Source organism: Dipodomys ordii, unplaced genomic scaffold (assembly GCF_000151885.1).
Source record: "Dipodomys ordii isolate 6190 unplaced genomic scaffold, Dord_2.0 Scaffold94, whole genome shotgun sequence".
In the NCBI taxonomy this organism is placed as follows: domain Eukaryota; kingdom Metazoa; phylum Chordata; class Mammalia; order Rodentia; family Heteromyidae; genus Dipodomys; species Dipodomys ordii.
In genome coordinates, this window is record NW_012267310.1 from 2507931 (window position 1) to 2535037 (window position 27107).

The window sequence follows — 27107 nt, forward strand, 5'->3', positions numbered from 1 at the left end:
GTTATGTGCACAAGTTTTGTTCCCTTGCTTTCTAGATGTAGCTGAAACCTCCATTTCCACTCTCACCACTTGCTGACTTCCAGCACAACAAGAATGGTTATTGTGTCATAAATGATCTAGCATTACATAATCAAATCTAAATCACTTGAGTAGTAGCAGAATACCAGTAGCCCTGTCCCATGAAAAAAAAAGCAGAGTTGTGCAATTTCCATCATTATCATAAATGAAAGAAATTAAAGACCCAGCGATCAATCAGTCTCACCAGCAAAACCAAATGCTTTTTATTCATCCTGAAGACTCAGCTGAAATAAGCACTTTATGGAAACACAGAAAACATACTAACCAATAGCTCTGCCTTGGGGAGCTGGAGTGCAAAATACACGAGTGCAGTTTTCATCAACAGGTACAGACCAAGGTATCATTTTTTTTAACCATACCTCTTTGTGTTGGCTGTAAGTTTAATTCATATGTGTGTGTGTTGTGTGTGTGGAACTGTCTTTGTACAATTTTTAGCACCACAAAGAGGAAGTGATTTTTCTCCTTCCTTTAAAAAAAAAAAGTAAAGTTCCAGTCCAAACCATCAGCCTGTGTAGGTTGTCTTAATTGCTACTCTGCACTGCACTGGATTATGACTCTGATCTTTGGCACATGCTATCATACACAAAGTTCCTAAAATAAAATGCTTCAGGATAGCCTAGGAAGTCGTAGAAGGCTTTATAAAGGGACTCACACCGTGAAAAGAGTATCTTTGATGAAGACAATTCAGGCAAGCAGAATGATTAGCACAGCAGAATGACGTGATTAAATTGAGATCTTGAAGTGGGTTTGAAGAGTCCTCGCCACCTAACATAGCACGATTGGGGGGAGGCTGATGAGAATCCAGTGTTGATAAAGACAATTTTTCCCCTCCCCAAGTGACTATACATTTAAATAGCTAAAACATCTGTTCAGCAACCTAGTAAAACATGTATACTCGGAACGCTTGAGAGAAGAGCCTGCCAAACAATCAGTTGAGAGGGACTTCGCTAAGAGAGAACACCAAGATAAAGCAACCGCTGTTTGTTTTGTCTAGGCAGGAGGAGAGCCAAGGCAACCAATATTTTGAGTTTCTTCTATTTCATTTGTGAAGGATTATTTGAGACAGGGTGGCGAGGGGAGGTTTCCTGACAGGATTTTTTTTTTTTTTTAAAAAGCTGTCCATTAGTAGAAGAACAAGGAAGCATTGGATGTCAACGCCTAACAAACTCTTGAGACCAGCTACCAAACCACGAAAAGTGACTTTCTTCCAGAGTGTTCTCACCCGTCCTTCTGATGGAAGCAGAAACGGGGAGCAGCATGGAGACAGGAAAGGGAGCCAGCAGAGGCACTCGAATCGCCTTGGCAGTGTTCATTGGTGTCACTCTGGTGCTGGGCACCGTCCTCTTTCTAGGTAAGTGCAGTGTCAGAGACCAGGGGAACTGGGCATGTGGCCAGATTTGCCTTGGTGCTTTATTCTAACCTTGTCATAATACAGGTGGATGGCTGTTTGTTTGTATTAGGAGACAGTGCATCTTTAGTTACTATCAAATATGCAAATGAAAAGGGAGGTTATTCTGGGTATAAATGTATACCCAAAAGGTAAAGTGGGTAGAAAGGGTTTGGATGACTAGGGTATTTGGTTGCACTGAGACAAAAAGAAAAAAAATCATGTATTATATTTCACAAATAGAGTGTTTAGGAATTCATAGACAGTTTCATGTGTTTTGTGATGAAGAACTTTACCTTGTGATTTAAAAAATCACGCTGCAATTTCTTTTCATTTGACTTTTGTTCATGTTTGCTTGAACAAATCACAAAATTTAATTCACAAAATACAAATCCATCTTTTGCAATTCACCTTTAATAGGATTCTTCAAGTCTATTTTAATCCAGTGTCTCCGATGGGATGACATGTTAACTCTGCCTTTCTAATAGATTTAAAAATTAATATGAAAGGAAACAGGTTTTCCTCCCAAGATTTGAAAGGTATTATGATTCCAATTATTTTAATGACTCATGGTGAGAATGATGTGCCCAGAGAGACTCTGTGATAAAAGAGGATTCCTAGAAAGAAAGAATCAATATCTTTGAAAGGGGCAAGTCATGTCTTAAACTTTTAGGCTTTTCAGAAATGCGTGTCTATGACTTTTAATTTTCCTCACACAATCCATACTATTCCATTAACTTGCAAGAGCCCTAGGAACAAGCCCTATACTTAGAGGATTCTAGGTGCACTTTGAAATGCAGCAAGCCTGGCAATGTTCCTTGGCATATACAGGATGCAGGCGGCCATGTTTATTTTGGCAGGGAAAAACCAGTAATTAAACTTGAAAAGACTTAGGGTTGTGTGGTTGAGAATTCTGCTAAAATGAGCAAACCATCTTTCCATGTTTTCTGTGGCTGAAGATTTAGGAAATTAGATGAGTTTATTGCTTTCTGGTGAAACAAAACCTCCTACTTCTGTAACTGCATTTGTGGCTCTTGAAAATCATTGTGAGATTTCTCAGTGCATGGGGTTTAGATGAACATCATCTTCTGAAACTCAAAACTAGAAGAGAAATTTTGTGGGTATGACAAGGGACTGCATATGATGTGGGAAGTGACTACAGAGTTCAGATTTGAAAATACTTCCAATTCTGATTTTTATACAGTACTGACACTTGAACTCAAGGCCTGGCTGGGTACTATCCATTAGCTTTTTGGCTTAAGGCTGTCATTGTACCACTTGAGGCACAGCTGTTCTTCTGGCCTTTTGCTGCTTAATTGGAGATAAGAGTCTCATAGACTTTCCTGCTTGGACTGGCTTCAAATAAAAATCCTCAGATCTCAGCCTCCAGAGTAGCTTAGATTATAGACATGAACCACCAGCATCTAGACCAAATGATCATCTTATGTACACAAGTGCACTCTTTTCTGCTCATGGCTTTCTGAGACCTCAATATATCAGTTTGATGTTTCTCCATAGCAGCATCTCTTAGTTCTTTGAGTGAAAATGTTACTTTGACACTTGTGTGAATGTTTTTTTTACTTATTTAATTATTTATTTTGCCAGTCCTGGGGCTTGAACTCAGGGCCTAGGCACTGTCCCTGATTTTCTTTTCTTTTGCTCAAGGCTAGCACTCTACCACTTGAGCCACAGTGCCACGTCTGGCTTTTTTTTTGTTTATGTGGTACTGAGGAATCAAACCCAGAGCTTCATGCATGCTAGGCAGGCACTCTACCACTAAGCCACATTTTCCAGCCCCTGAATGATTTTAAAGTGAAGTAAAATTCTCCAAGCCAGGCAATGATATTATGGATAAGGGAGACCCACAGAAGATAGAAAGTAACTTTCCAATGTGCCCAGTAACCTGGCTAACATGTCCAATCTCTAGGAGGGTCTCTAGTTGAGAAGATAAGTGCAAGCTAAGGGTATGGTCCTCTGTAGTTTTGCCACTCAAAGAGTGGTCCACAGACCAGTAAACAGCAGCAATAGCATCAGCATCAGCATCAGCTGGGAACTTTAGCTCCACCCCAGACCCACTGATTGACAGTATGCATTTTCACAAGGTTTTAGGAGATTCCTTTACAAATGCAAGCAATTCTATTGCATTGCTTCAGGAGACCACATCCAATTGGATGCAGACATTCAAGGACCCTCGTTTTTTTTTTGACAAATATTTCAGTACCATTTAAGACTTAACCTCTTTTCCCCACCACCTTTATTCACTGCTTGTCCCAAGGGCTCTGCCATCACCTTTTCTAGAAAGGTCCTTGCTAGATGCCTTCCAGACAATGCTCTTTATGACAATATTCTAGTTAGGATTTTTTCCTCTCTAAGGAGCTTCCTGATTGATATGGCAATGAATTTTTTGGCCTATCCAAGTTCAGTCACATGTCTGTAATTTCTATTACTTTTGTATCTTTTAGGTTATGGGATGACTTCTAACCTTATACTTTTGTAGTGAGAGTGATCGCTGGTGACTTTAGAATGGTTCAGAGAATCTAGAGCACTAGAACTGCATAGAAATATGGTTGTACACCTATGACAGTTTATTTGCAAGTAAATTCTTTCCTCTCCTTCTTCTCTCTCCTTTCCTCCTCATAATCTGTTTCTCAGATGTAGTGATCAGTAATTTTTTTTCTGTTTAGGGCACCTAGTCAATAGGTTTTTTTTTTTGCCAGTCCTGGGGCTTGAACTTAGGGCCTGGGCACTGTCCCGGAGCTTCTTTTGCTCAAGGCTGGCACTCTTCCACTTAAGCCACAGTGCCACTTCCAACTTTTTCTGTGTATGTGGTATGGAGGAATCAAACCCAGGGCTTCATGTATGCTAGGCAAGCACTCTACCACTAACTCCTAGTAAATAGTTTTGACTGTATGGGCCATAGTTGCAGCTCTCAGCCCTGGTAGCCCAAAACAGCCACGGATAATAGGTATCCAAATGGATGGGCCAGGGTGCCAGGAAGATTTGATTTCAACACACCGAAATTTGATTTTCATATACATGTCATGTATTATGAGATGTGATTTTTCATTGGCTCTCCCCCACCACACACAGTTACTACTAGAAATGTAAAAGCCATTCAAAGAAGCATAAACAGGTAGGGGACTAGATGTGGCCTGTGGGCTGTAGCTGGATAACTTCTTCTACTTGTGGCCATTCTCAAAATCTTTTTTTTTTAAGTCTGAGAGCAGGACTTAAACTCAGTATCTGATGCTTTTGCTCATTAGCTAGTGCTCTACCTACCACTTGAGCCATGCCTCAAACCCCAGTTTCTTTTTGTGCACTGCTAGGGATCCTTCCCACATCTTAAATAATTATGTGCTCTTCCAGCAAGCCTCATCTTCATTCTGATACTTTTTTTTGGGGGGGGGTCCGGTCGTGGGGCTTGAACTCTGGGCCTGGGCACTGTCCCTCAGCTCTTCAGCTCAAGGTTAGCGCTCTACAACTTGAGCCACAGCGCCTCTTCCAGCTTTTTTCTTTTTGCTTATGTGGTGCTGAGGAATCGAACCCAGGGTCTCATGCATGCAAGGCGAGCGCTCTACCACTGAGCCACCTTCCCAGCCCTAGTCTTTTTTTTTGAAGGTCTTAGCAAGGACTTATTTTAGTATAGTGGGTTAAAATAAGGAGAAATAAGAAAAGAGAGAGAAAGACTGAGACACAGAGAGAGATTTCCTGTTTTCCATGGGAGTTAAAGATTCATTCTGATACACTTGATCTCTGGATGACACCATTGTACTCTGACTGTATTTTTACTAGTTAGAAAGAAATAGAAAATGAGAAGCGAAACAACTACTTAAGTTCTTTTTAACACTCTGGAGGACTGAGGGCATGACTCAAGTAGTACAGTACTTGCATAGCAAGTGTGAGGCCCGACCTCTGCACTACCAAAAATCCCCCAATAACAATAAACTAATTAGTTAAAAAAAAAGAGGGGCTGGGAAAGTGGTTCAGTGGTAGAGTGCTTGCCTTGCATGCATGAGACCCTGAGTTTGATTCCTCAGCACCACATAAGCAGAAAAAGCCAGAAGTGGTGCTGTGGCTCAAGTGGTAGAGCATTAGCCTTGAGCTGAAGAGCTCATGGACAGTGCCCAGGCCCAGAGTTCAGGCCCCATGACCGACAAAAACAAAAGTAATATTTTGTATTTAAAATAGATTTTCTCTGCTGTCTCTATTTCATTCATTTATGACCTTATTTTATCTAGGCTTGGCAATCCTTGTTTCTTTTCACTATGTTAAAATAACCTCTATAAATATAAAGCTTTTCCGTGAGAATGTGGATGAATCTGGGTCTTAGTTAATTTATTTAAAAACCTTAATACTGTCAGACAATAACTGATTTTAGTTCTGCTTCTCTAAAAGTCTTTGTGTTAAAGTTTTTTAATGAAAGAACAAGTCTTGGAAGTGGTGCTGTGGCTCAAAGTGGAAGAGTGCTAGCTTTGAGCAAACAAGCTCAAGGAAAGCACTCAGGCCTTGAGTTCAAGTCCCAGTTCTGATCAAAAAAAAAAAAAAGAAAACAAGAATAAGGCTTTAGCTATTCTGTTAGTTAAAAATTAAGACTGATATCAAGAGCATTGTTCAAAATAATAAACTAGTATTGCTTATAATAAAACAGGCTTTTCGGTTGGCACTGTTGGCTCACACCTGTAATCCTAGCTACTCAGGAGGCTGAGATCTGAGGATCATGGTTCAAAGACAGCTCAGGCAGGAAAAGTCCATGAAACTCTTATCTCTAATAAACCACTCAGAAAATGCTTGATAAGAAATGTACTTATTACCTTGCTCATGTAATTGTAACTCCTCTGTACAGTACTTTCACAATTAAAAAAAAACAAAAAAATAAATAAACCACTCAATGTAGAAGTGGTGCTGTGGCTCAAGAGGTAGAGTGCTAGCCTTGAGCTGAATAGCTGAGGGACAGCGCCCAGGCCCAGAGTTCAGGCCCCACAACTGACAAAAAAAGAAAACAAAAAACATGCTTTTCCACAATATAAAATAATGTACCCCCACAATTCCACCAGCTGCGTACATTGAAATATTCCATGTTAATCTTTCTGCTGGCCATAGTTTACCTGTTTGATTTTTAAAGAAATGAAAACACGTTTTTATGCTCAGAACGTTCTTTTCTTAAAAAATAGACCCGAGATATCCCGTAGGCAGGTTTCTTGAATGTATAATGTAACATGGGTAGAAAGGCTGTTCAGAGGAAAGAACAGAGGAAAAGGAGACACTTCTTAGAATGTGGCTTAATAAATAATGAATCTTGCCATGCTGATAGGTGATCTGCAGGTCTGCCATCTCTAGCAAGAATAGTAGCAGGGCCTAGCTTCCTGATTCTGCTTCTTTGTTGAACCATGAAGGATTCTGGTCCTCACCCGCCTCCCATGATCCATCTCTTCACAGCCACATCTTCAAATGATTTGCTTTTGCTCACAGAGAATATCAATAATGAATTCCTCTTTTTGAAACCTTAAACTCACGTGGGCTAATGTCCACATCCTCCACAGAGTTCACAAATACAACATCCTTTTGTAGTTTTGCAGAAATCTGTTTTATTTTCTGCCAGTAAGATGGAGGGAATTAAGACATTGGTGAAAGCTATTTTGATTGTGTAGGAATTTTTTTTCTGTTTTAGAGCTCAGGTTAGAACTCAGGGTCAGTCCTAGCCTCTCTCTCTCTCTGTCTCTCTCTGTCTCTCTGTCTCTGTCTCTGTCTCTCTCTCTCTCTTTCTCTTTCCACATGGCTAATTTAAGGCTTGAACTCAGGGCCTGGGTGCTGTCCTTGAGCTTTTGTGCTCAAGTCTAGCACTCTACTACTTGAGCCCTTCCTGCTTTTTGGTGGTTAATTGGAGCCAAGAGTCTCAGAGACTTTTCTGCCTGGGCTGGCTTTGAACTATGGCTGTCATAATTTAGCCTCCAGGCATTAGCAGTAGGATTACAGGCATTAGTTTTTTGAGAGTGTTGGGAATAAATGGAATCTTGATCCTCTGAAGGATACATATTTGGTAGACTGGGACTGGTGGAAGGAGGGTATAGAAAGTTTAGGGCAGACAGAGGGTGATTGATCCATATGATTAAGTTATATACACAGAATATGTGTGTGTATGTGTGGTGCCAGTATTGGGGATTAAATGATGGGCTAGGACAATGTCCCTTAGCTTGTTTTGCTCAGGGTTGGTGCTCTACCACTTGAATTACATATAGCTTTACTTCTGGCTTTTTTGGTGGTTAATTGGAGATAATAGGCTCATGGACTTTCTTGCTTGGCTATACAGTACATTCTTACTCTTTCCCTCTCTCTTGCAGTTGTATCTGTATAGATGGTTTAGATAATTCCTAAATGCCACCCATGCTAAGATTGTTTTTTTTTCCACTTAGGATTTGCTCCAAATGACATTGTTTAAAAGTTTGTCTCACCATCTCTAACATAGGGATGTTGTTATAAATATAAGGACTGGGCAGGGGGCTGGTGGCTCACGCCTGTAATCCTAGCTACTCAGGAGGCTGAGACCTGAGGATCATGGTTCAAAGCCAGCCCAGACAGGAAAGTCTGTGAGACTCTTATCTCCAATAAGCCACTAGAAAACCGGAAGTGGTGATGTGGCTCAAGTGGTAGAGCACTCTCCTTGAGATGAAGAGTGCAGGGACAGTGCCCAAACCCAGAGTTCAAGCCCTACAACCGACAAAAAAAAGTAATATTAGGAGTGGGAAGTGTGGGACATAAAGCATAGATAATTAGACATGGAAGACACTGTAGAGGTCATCTAGCCCAGCAATTTTCACATTTAGGCATGCATCAGCATGCTTCTTCAGGGCTTGATAAAACACAGATGGTTTGGCCCAACGTCCATGGCTCACACCTGTAACCCTAGCTTCTCAGAAGGCTAAGTTCTGAGGATCACAGTTTAAGGCCAGCCAGGGCAGACACATCTGTGACACTCTTAGCTCCAACAAAAAGCCAAAAGTGAAACTGCAGTTCAGGTGGTAGAGCTAGCTTTGAGCAAAAATGCAAAGCAAGAGCAAGAAGCTCTGACTTCAAGCTCCAGCACTGTCACAAAACAAAACAAAACAGAACCCCAACCAACCAACCAATCACAGATGGCTGGCAGTAAGGGGAAGATTAAGTGTAGGGGGCTCAAAGGTAAAGTCTGAACCAAACTTCAGGGCAACACACAACTGTGTGATATGTCTAGTTTCTGAGTCAGGTGTCTGGATTGGGGTTGAAACTATGCATCTATAAATCTCCCAGTGCTGCGCTGGGAACCATATTGTCAACAACAATGCTTCATTGTCCCAGTTCACTCACTTGTCTTCCAGATGAGAGAACTGAGTTTCAGAGCAACCAAGCATCTTACCAAAGCTGTCAAGGGAGTGACCAAAGTTGTGCAGAGGCATTGAGCCAATTGTTTATCATCATCATCATCATCATCATCATCATCATCATCATCATTATAAAGATATGTAAAGTCAGGTGCTGGTGGCTCATGCCTGTAACCCTAGCTACTCAGGAGGCTGAGAGCTGAGGATCACTGTTCAAAGCCAGCCCGGGCAGGAAAGTCCATGAAACTCATCTCCAATTAACCACTATAAACAGGAAGTGGTGCTGTGGCTCAAGTGGTAGAGTGCTTGTCTTGAGTCAATAAGCTCAGGAACAGAACCCATGAGCTCCCATGACCGACAAAACAAACAAACAAACAAATAAATAAATAAATGGTGATGTGAAGAGGTGTTAAAAGTATAGAAGTCGAGTAATGAGGACATTTCTTTTTGGACTATGTCACCCCTTCCCTTGCCTCTCTCCCAGTTTTTCCCTCCTCTCCCCACCCACAAGTTATATAGTTCATTTTCCACATAGTGCCAACTAGGTTTTTGAATACCAGGTCAGTACTGAGAAGGGTGCACTGATATCAAATGTCTTGCATTACATGTCTTTACCTGATGGAGGTCTCCTACAAGTCAGTCAATTTATTTTGGTCTGTTTTTTTTTTTTTCAGTGAGTCAAGGTTTCTTAAGTTTCCAAGCTAAACAGGAGTATTGCCTGAAGCCAGAGTGCATCGAAGCTGGTAAGTCCATTTCCCACCCTGTGACAAGTTATAATTATGGTACCTTGGGGGGGAGAAGAGAAAACAGGTGGTTATTTTTAGCTTTCTGTTTGCTTGAGGTTTACCAAATATGAAATGCAATTTTGAAGAAATTGGAAGTTTACTTTATCCAGTTTTGGTGTGAAGTAGTGGAGCGAAGGTTTCCTGTTTTCTTATTCCTTGCAATAACAAAACAAGACAGAATAAAACACACACACACACACACACACACACACACACACACACACACACACACACACAGCAGCAGCAGCAGCAGCAGTAGCAGAAGCAGCTGTATGATTCTCCAATCCTCAAGAGAAGAGGCTTGGAAGGATGAGCAGCCTCTCTTAAGACCCTTGGGCAGACATCATTGGCTTCCTATGGTTCAGCTGGCATCAGATTCCCATGATCTTACGTAGTCTGGTCTTTGTGTATCATTTAGGCAGGAGGTCTGATCTGCTTGCCTCTAAGCAGGCATCCTGGGCAAATCCAAGCTTCTGCTATCATCTGGAATCCCCTGGTGCTCTACTCTTCAAGCTATATTTCTCTTGAGGTGACCAGATCATGTATCAGTGAATGCTCAGGCAAAGATCTGTGCTTAAAGTCGCCTCACTGTGGGCAGGGCGCTGGTGGCTCACACCTGTAATCCTAGCTACTCAGGAGGCTGAGATTTGAGGATCACAGTTCAAAGCCAGCCCAGGCAGGAAACTCCATGAGACTCTTATCTTCAATAAACCACAAGAAAACCGAAAGAGACGCTGTGGCTCAAGTGGTAGAGTGCTCATCTTGAGCTGAAGAGCTGAGGGACAGCGCCCAGGCCCAGAGTTCAAGCCCCATCACCAACCAACAAAAAAAAAGTTGCCTCACTGTGGACCCAAATTGTAGATCTTGTGCTGGTCCACAACACAATATTAGGTGTAGAGTTTCAGGAGCTGGAATCAGCTCTACCCCCATCCTTAGTTGTTAGTTTGTTTATTTATCTATTTATTTGTGTTAGTACTGGGGCTTTAACTCAGGACCTGGCTCTTGTCCCTGACCTTCTTTGCTTATGGGGGGTGCACTATTACTTGAGGCACAGTTCCACTTGCAGGTTTTTGCTGATTAAGTGGTGATAAGAATCACACAGACTTCCCTGCTGGATTGACTTTGAACCACGATCCTCAGATCTCAGCCTCCTGAGTAGTTAGGTAATGACAGGTGTGAGCCACCAGTTCCCAGCTCACTATCCATCCCGTCCTTTAAGTGGGCAGGGACCCTAGGGAATTTCTTGTCCTCTGAAATTTAAGCGATTAGTAAATGAACCCACCAAATATTTATTCATATTAGGCTCTGAGTTTGATTTTGGGAATCTATCAGTGAACCAAGTAGAGGAAGAAAAACAATCAATCACCCAAGGCAATCAGGGCACAAGAGGAATATCAGTAGCAGTATGGGTTGTACAGAAAATTAAAGTATGAAACCAGAATATAGCAAGTGACAGGATGGCTGGATTGAAAGGTCTGAGGCCAGGATGTTGAATAATGAGGAGGCAATGGCTGTGTGAGAACTGAGGAGACAGCTTCCCAGGTGTGGAGAAGGTGCCACATGGGTTGATCTTGGCAGCTTGAGAGGCAGGCAGGGTGGAGTGTTCTGGGTAAGGAACGATGTGTTTAAGTGGGGGTAAGGCTCAGTGGCTCAGTGTGTGGTTTAGGTGCCATGAGTTTAGGTTTTACTTCAGCATGCTTCAGGGTCTTTGGAGGGAGCCGTGCACTGGTAGCTCATGCCTATAATCTTTGCTACTCAGGAGACTGAGATATAAGGATCACGATTCAAAGCCAGCCCAGGCAGGAAAGTCTGTGAGACTCTTATCTCCAATGGACCACCAGAAAACTGGAGGTGGCGTTGTGGCTCAAAGTGGTAGAATATTAGCTTTGAGTAAAAGAGCTTAGGGAAAGTGCCCAAGCCCTGAGTTCAAAACCAATGACTGAGAGAAAAAAAGTCTCTGGAGGGGGCTGGGAAGGTGGCTCAGTGGTAGAGCGCTTGCCGTGCATGCATGAGGCCCTGGGTTCAATTCCTCAGCACCACATAAGCAGAAAAAAAAAAGCCGGAAGTGGTGCTGTGGCTCAAGTGGTAGAGTACTAGCCTTGAGCTGAAGAGCTGAGGGACAGCGCCCAGGCCCAGAGTTCAGGTCCACGGCCGGACGCCCCCCCAAAAAAGTGTCTGGAAGTGAGTGTGCGTGTGTCCGTCTGTCTGTCCTGGAGTTTGAACTCAGAGTGTAGGCTTTGTCCCTGAGCTTTATTTCAGTTTTGATCAAGACTAGCACTCTACCACTTGAGCCACAGCTCTACTTCTGGCTTTTCAGTGGTTCATTGGAGCTAAGAGGCTCATGGACTTTATTGCCTAGGCTGGCTTTGAACCATGATTGAACCATGATCCTCAGATCTCAGCCTCCTGAGTACCTAGGATTGCAGGTGTGAGCCACCAGTGCCTGACTGATGAATTGTTTGAAAAGGGCTTAACTTATAAGTCACACAACCAAGGAGATGCTTAATGGGTGTGATTTTTACTATCTTACATAAATTATAAGGCATAAGCTTTAATAAGAGTCTCTCTGGAACCCTGAGTAAAACTAAAAAGTCAGAGTGGCATTTGTAGGAGTGCATGTGCACTTACTACGTTTATAAAGCAGCTGGAGCCCACTGAGCCATTAACCTAATGGGCAATGACTTGAGAAAGGAGCACCCTGAGCCTTCACAGCTTCTTCCCATCACTGTATTTCTTTTATTAAAACAAGACCCTCTGGGGTTTCTCCTTGGAGCTGAGGAGGAGAAGGAAAGGAGTTTTGGTGCCTTGACAGCTATAGTCCCTTGCAATTGGAAGTCACCGTGTCCCTGCAGAATGTGCAGTCCGGTGCCCAGCTGTGAATGGCCCATGATGAATGGCCAGGCAGAAGAGAGTTTTCGCAGTCAGTGGGCTGCTTTCCAAATGCGGTGTGAGTGATATATTCCCCACTTTTGGATCAGGGCCGAGGTCAGAGCTGACCTTGCAGTTTTCCTGATGCTTGCAGGAAAGCCAAGGAGTTGGAGAAGATGCATCTGGGGGTGGAGGCAGAGGGAGGAAGCTGGAGAGCATTGAGCGTATAGGAATAAAACCGTGTGTGAGGGCTCCCTTGAGTGACTGGAATATTATGTGTGATTGAGCCTTGGTGTCATCTGTGTTCCTGAGGTGTCTCACACAGCAGATTTAATCTGGGGATGCCCACCCGGACCATGAGTACAAATGGGAAGGATGATGTTTTGGGGGGGAGTGGGGTAAGGCTGACATGTTGGAATGTTAAATAGTAATGATGAAATACTAGCAGTGAGCAAAACTCGAATTAGCAATAACAGAATTAGTTTAGAAAAAATCCATCCAGCCGATTTGAAATTGATACTTCTAAACCAAGTTTTTTCTACTTGTTTATTTTGGGGTGTGGGAGTTAAAAATAGTAGGGAGGTTGAAGTCCTGCAAAAATAACAATGCTGGCATCTTACGTCAATGAGGACAAAAAGCTGCTTAGAGTTTCCATAGAAAGTCTAGGCCATGCGAAGTGCAAAAGAACAATAATGATTGTAAATAAAATAGAAAACTAGGGAGTCAAAGCTCTGAAAATATCAACTCTTAGTTTGGAACCTAGAGGAACCCTACATCTAACAAAATTATAAGATACATTTCCAAATTTATGCAGATTATACTTTTTCAGGCAATTCATTCTTATTTAGCTGAAAATTCATTGTGTTTTCATTACTTCAAATAAAAATGTATCCTGACATTAATTAAGGTATGAAAATTGCCCGGAATGCCATCCTTCCAATGTCATTAAAATATTGGCTGCCTTTTAAAACAATCATTTGGTGCCTGTCTTGGTGCCAGAGTGGTAGCCAGTAATTGTATGGCAGTTGGAAGAGAGTTAGAATTCAATATGATGAATATTGAAAAGTCATTTTGTAATGAAAGGTTTTCTTTTAAAGCTCAGGGATGTATATTTATGGATAAATACTGTACCTATGGATTAGCTTCCATAGAAAATTGTGTATGGGCTTTTAAAAGAATGGCTGTGTGCCAGTGGCTCCTACCTGTAATCTTATCTCCAATTAAGCATCTCCACCAAGAAAGCCAGAAGTGGAGCTGTGGCTAGTGGTAGAGTGCTAGCCTTGAGCAAAAAAGGTCAGGGACAGCACCCAGACCCTGAGTTCAAGCCCCAGGAATCTCTCTCTCTCTCTCTCTCTCTCTCACACACACACACACACACACACAGAATGAAAAGTGGTGTATTAGTATATTGCATCTTTCTGTTCATTCATATGACTTCTTACTTCTGCCTTAGATGTGAAACCTTTATTTAGAACACTCCATTTTTGCCTTTGGCCTCTCCCTCTGGTCAAGGAGTTTCTGGAGCCAGGTCTGCAGCCATTTCCTACATCCCAGAATTCCTTGCCAAATGCCCCCAAGTCTTCTTTTGAGGCCTGTACTGGTTTCTTAGAGCTTCATCCCTAAGAGAGCTATACTTAGTGCCCAGGGGCTCAAGAATTCATTTGTGTGTGTATGTGTGTGTGTGTGTGTGTGTGTGTGTGTGTGTGTGCGCACACGCATGTGGGAGGCTTGAACAAAGGGGGCTTGGGTCCTGTTCCTGAGCCTTTTTTGCTCAAAGCTAGTGCTCTATCTCTTGAACTACAATGTACTTCTGGCTTCCTTTTCCTAGACTTTCTTGCCCAGGCTGGCTTTGAACTGCAATGCTCAGATCTCAGCCTCCTGAGTAGCTAGGATCATAGGTGTGAGCCACTGGTATCTGGCCTCATACATGATTTTTATAAAAAAAATATTGTAATTATAACCTTGAAATATTTAGGTAGAGCTGGGATGTAGTTCAGTGGCAAAGCACTGGCCTAGCAAGTGCAACATCCTGGGTTCAATTTCCAGTGCCCAAAAAGAAAAAGAGAATTTGGCTGTGAAACCCAACCACCTTGAAGCTTGGAAAAGCTGAACAAGGCTGATGGGAACACTTGTCATGGTTCTGTGGGGTTGGTAGTAGTTTCACTGTTGATCTTGCCCAGACTTATTTGTGTAGTTGTGTCAGCTGCAGGGTTACATGAGCTAAAAGGGCCATGATGGCCTTAGGCTTGGGTTTTCTCTTCGTGGCTTCTTTTCTCCAGGAAACTTCTTCCAACGATGGTGTCTGAGCTCCAGGTAAAGGGAATCAGCAGGAAAGGAGCAAAGACTCATCAGGCCTAGCCTTGAAACTCACAAACAGCCATTTCTATTGGTCAGAGCAAGGCCAACATAGATGCAAGTCTGGGGAAATGGACTGGATGGAAAAGCCTAGCAATGTCACTTTGCAGAAGGACATGTGGGGTGTGAAGAGTGAGCCCCTCCATTTGTGTTCTTACCCACACCTCACAGATGATAGGAACAATCCTGTAGTTTCAATCACAGTAAAGCCATCCAACTTGAACCCACACACTCAAAATGTGGTCATTCCCCTAAGTGAAGTTGATTCAAAGAGTCAGTTGAGTGTAAATGTAGAAGCCAAAGGTTAGGAATTGGTTGATTTGAAATTATTATTTAATTTGGAAAAGAGCAATACGCAGTGTTCAGTGCTTGTCATTAATCCTATGTTGTTGCTGTTTTCTTTTTAAATAGCTGCTGCTGTCATGAGCAAGGTAAATCTGTCTGTGGATCCTTGTGACAATTTCTTCCGGTTTGCTTGTGATGGCTGGATAAACAACAATCCAATTCCTGAAGATATGCCAAGCTATGGAGTTTATCCTTGGCTGAGGCATAATGTTGACCTCAAGTTGAAGGGTAAGTTTCTACTGGAGTTTGGTGATGCATTTTATGGAGTGCAAGAATAGGCAAGAATCAAAGAGTTTGGGCCAGGTGTGAGGCTGCATTCTTATAATCTCAGCACTTGGGAAGATGAGGGAGGATCATGAGTTCCAGATCAGCATATTATACACAGAGAAACCCTGTCTCAAAAAACACAAACCATACTATACACAGATACATACACATGTACATGTATCTGTAATTATATGTCTCTATATAGATATAGATAGCTCCCTCATATCTATTTATCTATATATAGATATAAAGACAGAGTTTGGGATTTGAAATGTGACTTCACTTTTTTTTTTTTTTTGGTGTCAGTCTCGAGGCTTGAACTGAGAACATAGGCACAGCTGTATTGCTTTTTGGTGGTTAATTGGAGATAAGAGTCTCATGGGCTTTCCTGCTTGGGCTGGTTTCAGACTGTGATCCTTAGATCTCAGTCTCCTGAGTAGCTAGGATTACAAGTGTGAGCCACCGGTGCACAGCAACTTCACTTTTTCACTCACTAAATTTATTTTTAAGATTTTTGTCCTACTGGGGTTTGAACTCAGGGCATGTACTTCTTAAGTAGGTGCTCTTTTCACAGCTGAGCCATGCCTCTGGCTCTGATTTTTGCTGCTATTTTTGAGATAGGGTTTCACTTCTGTCCAGGCATGGGCCTGGATGCAACCTACCTATGTTAGGTTTCACACCATAGCTAAAAACTGCACCCAGCTCTCCACTGAGGAATCTCTTGAATTTTCTGTTCCGGCTGGCCTCAAACTGTGAACCTCCCATCTCAGCTTCCCAAGTGGTTAGGATTACAGGCATGAGCCCTTGACTCCTGATGTTTTGCAAGCATTTTTTCAAGTGGAAGATGGAAAGTTTTTAGGATTCCAGTCTCCCAGATTTGCTTAACATGAGTCAAAGGTAAATAATGGGTGCTTTGGGTTTGCTAATGAAATACTAAGTTCCTTTGCTGAAGATTAAATTGAATTGAATTGGGGGCAAAGACAGAGTTGATGACAATTGTGTTCTCATAATATACTCATTTGTCTGTCGTGTTCAAGGTAAACCTCATGCCTTGCTTGTTGTGCCCTGCATTTCCCAGGATACCTCGTTGTCTTCTTGTGAATTTCATTTTGTTTGATTGTAAAGGTGATGTCCAGAGGGATTACATAAGTCATTGTCTTTTGACATCACTTTTGTTGAACTCTGGGTGACCCTTGGTTGTCATATTGTTCTTGTTAACTTCTACGTTCGCTCCAGGGAGACTCACTTTTCTCCCATGGTGTCTTTAGCACTGACAAGCTCTCTCACACACACTCACGCGTGCTTGCTCCCCAACCCAGCCCCCCCCCCACCAGAGCTGAAATTGTCTACTACTGGAGAATATTATGTTTCTATTGGACCTCGTTTTTATGCTATGCGGTCGGAGAAAGCCACCCCAGGAGGGAAGAGGAAGATTTCCAAACCAGATAAGGTTAATTGTTTTGAGAAGGCAAAAATTGTGTGTTTTTGATTTCCTCTGCTCTTTTTGCAACTTATGCCATGTAACTTGCATTTAGTAGCACAAAGGACTTCTGAGAAGCGATAAGAATTATAATAGTTCTTCCTTTGCCAGCTCTACTTTTTCAAGAGTTGGAGGGCATGAAAATTAAATATGTTTCAATTTATATATACTTTCTAACATGAAATCATTGGCAAAATAGATAAACTTGTCCGTTGTAAGGAAAGTACAGTTATAGTTCATAACTTGATATAAATCATACAGACTTATATTTTCAATTAGGAGGCTGAAATTTAGTTTTGGTAAATTATGAATAAGAATTTTCAAGAATGTCAGGGTTTTCCAGACTCTACCTAACAGATGAGATTCCCGTATGGTAGAACTATAAATAGGACCATACGTATTTCCCTGTGGACATACATTCATTTTGGCTCTTCATCTCCTGTTCTTGCCTGTTTTCCATGATTTTCTTTCTTGGTAGATTCCTGCATTGGTATGCGTCTGTGTGTGTGTGTGTGTGTGTGTGTGTGTGTGTGTGTGTGTGTGTGTGTACATGTGCACACACACATTCATCATCCCAGTAGAAATATCATTGATAAATTTTTAAAACTACAAGATTTACACTGGGTACTGGTGGCTTATGCCTATAATCTTAGTTACTCAGGCAGCTGAGAGCTGAGGATCACAGTTCAAAGCCAGCCCAGGCAGGAAAAGACATCAGACTCTTATCTCCAATTAACCAGCAAAAAGCCAGAAGTAGAAGTGTGGCTCAAGTGGTGGAGTGCTAGTCTAGAGCAAAAAGGTTCAGGGACAATACCCAGGCCCTGAGTTCAAACCCCAGGACTGGCACACACAAAAAATGAAAAAAAAATACACTTACAAAGTTAAAGAAATTTCTAATGTCAGGAAACTTAAACTAATTTAAAGAAATTTCTGAGAATGTGTTGGGGTAAAAACTCAAATCAGTCTTGAGGTGCTTTGTTTGAGGAGAGTAATGTACACAGACCCCTTCAACATTCATGAGATGAGACTAAATTGTTCAGGGTTTTATGTTTTGCAGGTTTTCTTTAAAAATGAAAGATTGTTATTGGTAAGTGCATTTGAGAAAAAAAATAGAAGTAGAAAGAAGCCACGTGCTGATGGCACATATCTGTAATCCTCAAGAGTCTGGAGATCGGGGGTTAAAGCCAGTTGGGGCAGAAAAGTCTGTGAAACTTTTATCTCCAATTAATTACAAACAAAGCTGGAAGTGGAGCTGTAGCTCAAGTGGTAAAGCACTAGCCTTGAGCAAAAGAAGCCAGGGCTAGCACCCAGGCCCTGAGTTCAAGCCTCAGGACAGACACACACATACACACAGACAAAATAAACAACCAGAAGTGGAGCTGTGGCTCAAGTGGTAGAGCACTAAGCCATGACTGAAAAAGCCAAGCAAGAACATGAGGCCCTAAATTCAAGACCAGTTACCCCCCCCCAACAAACACAGTTGAAAGAAAGTTGTTTCTTGTAGAAACAGTTGCTAACAAAGGAATTGACTATATATCTTTCCAAGTTTTGCTCCATGTACAAGTCCATTTGCACAACATCATGTGCACATCCATATATTTTCAAAATTAGCACCATCATACATCTTTCTTCTATAACCTGTTTTTAAAAACTACAAATTTCTCATAGGCATGGATAATGTCTATCTACTGTGGTACCTATCCTGTGTACATACCTTTAAGTCCTTATGTAAAAATATTCCTGGGATAAATTCCCAGAAATTATTGGATGGAAAGAGTATTTACAATTTAAGTTTGATACAAATAGTCAAATTGCCCTTTACAAATTCAGTTTGGTGTCACTTTGGGCCAATTGCTGATCTCTTTAAGTTCAGTTTTCTTCCTCTAAAATAGAGATCAAAATATCCACAGCATAAGAGTTTTGTGACTACTGAAGGAGATGCCCTACATAAATTACCCCATCCAGTTTCGGGCACAAAGCAGGCCATCAATAAATATTTGTTTTTTTTTTTTGTCTCTCCATTTTGTCTCAAAGGTAGTTCTAAGGTTCGTGAAGTACTGTCTGTGAAATGCTTTAAGTTTTATTCTGGTCTTATCCTTTGTAAATATCATGTGCTTTCAAAAATATTGAATACTGTCAAGGTTCTTTTCCTCAGCCTTGATGAAAAGAGAGAACATCCAAAAATAAAACCTAGCATTACCAACCAAAAGAATACCATTTTCTTATGGCTGATAGAGAACACCCAGATTCAGCTGTCCGTTGTGAAATAAAATGAACTTGACAGACCAGGCTGATGAAAAATTGCTCTCTATTGAAGTCAGCCACCTGGCTTTGTGGGTTTTTTTTCCCTTGAAATGGCATAGAAGACTCAGATTTCTACCAAGAAATTTATTTCTTCTTCTCTGTAAGACGCAAGATTTTTTTTTTAAATTTAAGAACAGGTTAAATATAGTCACGTGCGTCTTAAAATTTCCATCCTACAACCTCCTACTCAATTTGTCTTCATGTGAATTGTAAAGACACTATGGCCCACATTGCTTGTGAATAAGCAGATGGAAACATGAGGCAATGAATGAGACAGAACATTTGTGTCACAGAGAAGACAAATGACTCAGGTAGAGCCAGATCATCTCTATTATGGGACAGCTATCTTGGCCAATATTTTGGGAAGAAATGCAGTATATAATTTTCAAACACAACTTCAGCAGAACAGAAAGATGTAGAGACTCAGCAGATAACCATGACTGTGAATCTACATTGGTTATTTATTCATAAATACCTACTGGATGGAATTCAGATGGTTCTCATAAGTAATTACTTTCCCTTTATGATTTTGCCTTAACTTTTTTGTGGTACTTGGATTTGAGCTCGTGGCTTCTTGCTTGCTAGGCAGGTACTCTACTACTTGAGCCAAACCCCTAGGCTTTGTTTTCTCTCTAAGTCATAATGGCCAGATCAACTTGTGTATGTGTGTGTGCGTACATGAGCATGCGTACGTGCATCTGTGTGTGTGTGTGTGTGTGTGTGTGTGTGTGTGTGTGTTTGTGTGCCAGTCCTGGGACTTGAACTCAAGGCCTGGTCACTGTCCTTGAGCTATTGTGCTCAAGTCTAGTGTTCTACCACATGAGCCACAGCTCCACTTCCTGCTTTTTGGTAGTTAATTTGAGATAAGAGTCTCATGGACTTACCTGCCTGGGCCTGCTTTGAATTGCAATTCACAGATCTTGGCCTCCTGAGTAGCTAGAATTAAAGGTGGGAGACACCAGCAGCCTGCCAAATCATTTTTTGTAGATAATAGAACTGAGACATTCAATTCAGCTCTTGTATATTCATTTGACAATCAGGAAGTTCAGATTGTTGAAGATATGTCGAATGGGGCTATATTCCTTAGACCGTATATATGGAAGAATAATGTACCACACTGAGCCTTCCCTTCATTAGGTTCTTTGAAACAAATGATATTAGACTGGTAAAAGAGGGAACAGGATATGTAAATACTAGCCATCAACTACTCATTGTAGTGGACTTTATATTCCTAATGCAAAGTCAGCTCCTATTGTTTTGAGTGAGTTCACTATATAAGCTAGGTGCAGCCATGCAGAGAATGTTTTGATTTTCCCAGGCCTTGATGGCTTTTTTTATATGTAGCTCCACAGGAAACAAGAAATTGCCAAATGATGGATACATCACAATCAGTCAGATATGTAGAAAGAGGGCTGTGTTTTGAGCTTGTACTGAAGACTTCTGGAATGTGAAATGAAATAATTTTACTTGAAAAGGTTTTGTGGTTGTTTCTCACATTCTTCCTTTTCTCATACATCATTTGAATGTGGTGAGTGGGGTAGATGTGGGGTGGTGAGTTGTCCAGAAATTTCAGCAGTTGCTAAAATACAGAACTATTTTTCCAATGACTCTGGCAAAATGTGGATGTATCTCTAGATAATATTTGCTCTCTCTCTCTCTCTTTTTTTCTCAGCTGTGGGGCTTGAACTCTGGGCCTGGGCGCTGTCCCTCACCTCTTCAGCTCAAGGCTAGCGCTCTACCACTTGAGCCATAGCACCACTTCCAGTTTTCTGATGGTTTATTGAGTTTCATGGACTTTCCTCCCTGGGCTGGCTTTGATCTGTGATCTTCAGATCTCAGTCTCCTGAGTAGCTAGGATTACAGGTGTGACACCCAGCCCCTTTTTTTTTTGAGGAGAGAGAGTAATGGAATTTGATCTCAGGGCTTTCATTCTTTATCTACCACTTGAGTCATACTCCTAACCCCTTTTTGCTTTAGCTATTTTTTAAATAGAGTCCCACGCTTTTTCCCTCGGGGTGGGCCTCAGATCACAGTTATCCTACATATGGCCTCCACATTGCTGGGATGACCAGTACAAAAACACTTTTTGGTTGAGATGGAGCCTCATTAACTTTTCTTTTTCCTGGGTTGCCCTTGAACTGTAGTCTCTTGATCTCTGCCTCCCAAGGAGCTGAGATTGCAGTCATGAGCCGTGTATCCTGCTCGATAGGTCTCCTTTCTCAGTAACAAAAGGAAAAGGCCATGAGAACAGCCACCATGAAAGATTGTGTTCCAGCAGTACTGGCAGTCAAATTTTGAGGTTTTCTTCCACCCTCTCACCTTCCACCCCCAAGTGTCTTGTTTTGCTTTTCCACTCTGACTTGGTCTAAGCATTTAGTTTTAATCTCATTCTCTACAGCTTTAATCCAGATTTTCTTCATTAGTAGCTCATACAAATAAATTAGACATGCTTGATAATCAGCTTGCTTCATTGCATTCATTCTGAATTGTTTGATACTTAATTTTTGGAACAAACATGGACTTCAAATAGATTGAAATAGATAGTGTCTCTATTGTACTAACTCATTGGTGAATTCAAGAGTATTAAGTTGGATGAGCCTATAATCCTAGCTACTCAGAAGGCTGAGGTCTGGAGGCTCATGCTTTGGGCAGAAAAGTATGAGAAACTCCAGGTCAAAAAAATATTCAAAACAAAGCAAATAAAATCAGCAAGAAGCCAGGCTGGTGACATTGCTCAAGTGGTAGAACACCATCTGAGCAAGCAAGCTGAACCTTACGTTCAAACCCCACTACTGACAAACAAGAAGAGTACTGAGGATATACTGTTTTCCTTGCCACCAGCTGCTTTCATCTGTAAGTGACAGAAATCCTAATTCAGACTGGATTGAGAAATAAAGGGAATATTCTTGTTCATGTATGCAAAGAGACCAGGAATTATGTGGACTTCAGGTGAGAGTTCATCTAGCAGTTCAGCCCTGTCATTAGAATTCGTTTTCTATACTTTCTATTTTGACATATATTGTGTCATGGTTCTTTCTAAGTCTATTTGGTTATAATGTTGTTGCTAATAGCAACCAGGCTATATTTCCTCATTTATATGCAGGCAGAGGTGTGGTGTTACACAGGGATACAAAGTATAGTGATTAATAATGCCTCCTAGATTATCTGTATGGAAATTACAATCTGCATATCACAAAATGTTCTAGTGTTGTAATCAGGACTCAAGAGCTGTATGACTCAATACAGTAGGAGAGAGACATATGTGGTATTGTGTGTGTGTGTGTGTGTGTGTGTGTGTGTGTGTGTGTGTGTCCTAGAGCTTAAGCTCAGAGCCTGGGCACCATCCCTGAAATATTTTGCTCAAGGTTAGTACTCAACCACTTGAGCTGCAGCTCCACTTCTGGCTTTTTGGTGGTTAACAGGAGAGAAAAGTCTTACTGACTTTCCTGCCTAAGCTGACTTTGAACTGAGCTTCTCAAATCTCAGCCTCCTGATATCTAGGATCATAGCATAAACTACCAGTGCCCAGCCAAGACTTTTTTGTGTGTGCCAGTTTTGGGGCTTGACCTCAGAGCTCGGGCACTGTCCCTGAGTATTTTTGTTGTTGTTTTTCAAGGTTAGCACTCTACCACTTGAGCCACAGATCTTTTTCCAGGGTTTTTTTTTTTGGTGGCTATTTGGAGATGAGAGTCTCATGGACTTTCCTGTCTGGGCTGGCATTGAGCTGCAATCATCAGATCTCAGCCTCCTGAATGGCTAGGATTATATCCAGCCATAAGCCACTGTTGTCCTTGCAAGACTTAAAAAAAAACAATATAACAAGTCTCATTTGTTAAATGGATGATTCAATTTATAATCAGTGATTACTTGTTAAAATATTTTAACATCTATTGGTATAAATAAAATATATTATGAAATACCCTATTGCCTTTTAAATTTAAGTGTAGCTGAGGGAAAATTAAAAATTACACATGAGGTTCAGATATAGTTCCTGTCAGATAATGCAGATAATGGCTAGGAACAGTGATGGGTGGCTGAGTGGGGAAAAGTAGAGATTTTCTGTTTTTCCTCCCTGTTCCTGTGCCCTGTGTGCTGTCCCAGAAGAGTGCTGAGATACAGCCAGAAATTTCTCATGGCCTGAGTAGGGGAGAACTGTCATTTTCCATTTGTGTTCTTGGACTTAACAGAGTCAGGATGAGACAGGCAGTAAGAGACTTGAGCCCATGAGATGCTTGGAAATTCTTCTGTACAGTATGAAATAAATAGAATCTGTTGTTACTGTTAATTTCATATAAGGAAACAAGAACATTGTACAAGGATGTGATATATGGTAGTTGCTTAAAATAAAAAATGTACATGAAGCAAAAATTCAAATTAATACAGAAACTTTAACAGCACCATTGAAATAAAAAGTGCTGCTCCAATTTTTTTTTAAAAAAAACCTGCTTGCCTGTAAATGTGAAAGCTGATTCTGAAAGAGGCAAGTCTGGGTGGCAGCACAACAGGTTAATGTTTGTCTTAGTTTTCTGTTGCTATGACATAATGCTACCAACTGGGTCATTTATAACCAATGGAAGTTTCTTTGGCTTATAATTCTGGAGATTGGGAAGACCAAGAGCATATTTTCAATATATGTTGAAGGCTTTTGTGCTCCTCCATACCATGGTAAAAAGACAAACAAGCAGGTGAGACATAAGGATAAGGTGACTACCCCTTATCCCCCATGAAACTCACACAAGTCGAGATAATGTCATTAATAATAGTCTAATTACTTCTTTTTTGTCAGTCGTGGGGCTTGAACTCTGGGCTTGGGGACTGTCCCTGAGCTCTTCAGCTCACAGTGAACACTTCTACCACTTGAACTACAGTGCCACTTCTGGTTTTCTGGTAGTTAAATAGAGATGAGTCTCATGGACTTTCCTGCCCAGGCTGGCTTTGAACTGTAATCCTCATATCTCAGCCTCCTGAATAGCTAGGATTACAGGCATGAGCTACAGGTGCCAGCTGTAAATACTTCTTAAAATCCCACCTTCAGTTGGGATGTTGCTCAGTCATTGAGCACTTGCCCAGCATAGGCCAAGCCCTGGGTCAGATCCACAGCACTTTCAAAAGTAAAAGATCTCCACTTAAACCCATCCACATGATAGTTAAATTTCATGAGTTTAGGAGGAGATTTTCAAACTATAGTGGGATATTTGCTTGAATTATCAAGGTTTATTGACAGACATTGGTCAAGAGTCCAGCAGACTTTGATAAGGTAATTGCTCAGACAACATACACAGTAGGGTCATGTGACTTTAAACCATTCCTACAGGAAGAGGAAGGGGGAATTGGCCACATTTTGTGGGCTCTAGATCATTGCAAGATGATGCTTAAAAATTCCCACCAGCTGGGTTCTGGTGGCTCACGCTATTAATCCTAGCTACTCAGGAGGCTGAGATCTGAGGATTGTGTTTCAAAGCCAGGAAAGTCCATGAGACTCATATCTCCAATAAACCACCAGAAAACCAGAAGTGGTGCTGTGGCTTAAGTGATAGAGCACTTGTCTTGAGCTGAAGAGCTGAGGGACAGCACCCAGGCCCAGAGTTCAAACCCCACAACTGACAAAAAAAAATTCCCACAATTTCTTTCTTTTCTCTTTTCTGTCCTTCATTCAGACCCACTTGGGGTCCTGAGACCTCAAAGAGAGCTCAATAGAATTCAGTGTCTTGACTGAGAAGAGAATAACCTTTATTTACACTAATCATGGGCAGAACTTTAGCATTTTCTTTAATCACGAATACAACAGTACTTGTGACTTTGATACCAGTAGCAATTGTGGTTATTCTTTTCAACTTATTACAGATGTTGCAAGATCTTGAAATGCTATGTACTTGCATCACAGCTTCAAAATTATAGTAGTTGTTAGAGCCAATTTTAGGCCTTGTCATTTAATGAGTTAATGAAGTAGCATATATACTGTTTTGTTAACTGTGTTTTGGAATATCTGGTTTCCTTTGTAAACCTTTGTTTACAAAGCCCGAAATCTTTGAACAGTTCACTGTCTAGACTCCCTAGGTAATGAGCACATTACCGACAGTTAATATGTGTTTCTAAGGATATTTGCTGAAACTAGAGGTTTGTGTTCAGAGGCTTGTGCCAATACCAACTGTTGAACTGACTAAACTATTGCTTAGGTCACAGAATACATTTATCAAATGTTGCACCATGTCTCTCACAAATACAGGGAATTAGAAGTCAGTTCCCAGCTAGAGATAGTATAGCTTTTTGCCATGGTGCAGTTAAAAATTCTTACAAATAGTACTAGTGATTGAAAAGAGTAACAATAAGTATTGATACAAAAGTACATACTACGAAGCTAGCTTGTCTAGTCTTAAAAGACACAGGTTACTAGTTAAACTTGGAAGAGAGGGGTGGTGGAACTATAAATCTCATGAGGTGGGGAGCAAGACTGACTACATCACATTTGGCTTTGTTAGAAAGAAGCATAAACAGCGGTTAAAGATGACAGGAATGAGATGAAGGCTGTCAAATCTTGACATTAAAAAAAATTGTGGGACTGGGAAGGTGGCTCAGTGGTAGAGTGCTTGCCATGCATGCATGAGGCCTTGGGTTCGATTCCTCAGCACCACATAAGCAGGAAAAAATGCCATAAGTGGCGCTGTGGCTCAAGTGGTAGAGTGCTAGCCTTGAGCTGAAGAGCTGAGGGACAGCGCCCAGGCCCAGAGTTCAGGCCCACAACTGGACCCCCCAAAAAAATAAAAATTAAAAAGAAATTTAAAAAAATAAAAAAATATATAAAAAAGTTGTGGTCAGGAGTGCTGAGGTTTCTGAGAAATAGAATAAGGATCTGAAAAAAAAATAATGTATGAGAATCTTCATGGCAAAAAGGAGTAGGAGAATAGGCCAGGAGGATAACTATTACACCATATTCTTTATTTTCCTGAGAGTTAGCTTAAATGTTGGAGGAGTAAAGAAACATCTTATTTTGGAAGACTGTCTACTAAATTTAGATTCTGTAGACTAAATATAAATGCGTAGGCATGACTAATGACACAGGATATGTGCATCCTGAGAAAGCCTGTATTACCCACAATGCCATTTGTCCACCTGCCCACACTCAAGTCCTGTCTACATGGTTGGTATATAGAAGTGGATTTTACTTTGCAGTTATGCAGGAGGGTTGCATATTTTTGAAACAAACCACTTCCTGTAAGAGGATGACTGGCAAGGGAAGAAAACCCTGGCAGGCTGTGGTTGTAGCAGTTGGGAGGTGTACCCATGTGAACTTGGTGGTTACAATTCCTGAAGTTCCTCCAAGTAGCCACGTGTTCCTGTTGTTGGTTGCCAGAAGTTAGAATGGTAATGGAGCCCAGAATGGCATTTGGGTAAGAGTTCCAAAGGGCGGTCAGACTTCATAGCAGAAGCAGGAAACTCAGCTTTCTTTTGATTTGGTGAGATGGGAGAATTCCTTACCTTTGATATCTTCTTATTGGTTAATGGTAAAAGGAAGGTGTTCAAAAAATTAAAATGGTGGTTGTGTGCTATTTAGGCATAACAAAACTGACTTGAAAATTTCCTACTTGCTTTTCCAAATTCACTGATTACATGACTTCAGTTTCCTTCTTGCCCTCAATTCTGAGAATGTTTCAATTGTGACTGTATAGATGGGACAATCATCATCACAATGGAGAAAAAAATCTCCATTTTGCCTCTGATTTCTCACTAATGGAATGTATTATCATTACATTACAATGAAGATAACCTTCAATATGTCAAATTGTCGGAGAGTCATCGTACCAAGAAAGATCTAAAAAGGCAGATACTTCATACAGATGACTTTATTTAATAGTACCCTTACTTTTTGTTGAACTCCCTGAACTGAG

General features: G+C 41.2%; 1 protein-coding gene across 1 annotated transcript in view; it reads left to right on the top strand.

Moving 5' to 3' along the window:
- The first annotated feature begins 281 nt into the window (after positions 1–281).
- Positions 282–27107, top strand: part of Phex (phosphate regulating endopeptidase homolog, X-linked) — a 210161-nt gene continuing 183335 nt past the window's right edge. The window contains exons 1-4 of the mRNA XM_013026527.1: positions 282–415; positions 1194–1429; positions 9492–9560; positions 15237–15398. Of these exons, the coding sequence (XP_012881981.1) occupies positions 1312–1429; positions 9492–9560; positions 15237–15398 (349 nt within the window). The 5' untranslated portion in view covers positions 282–415; positions 1194–1311. The remainder of the gene's footprint in view (positions 416–1193; positions 1430–9491; positions 9561–15236; positions 15399–27107) is intronic.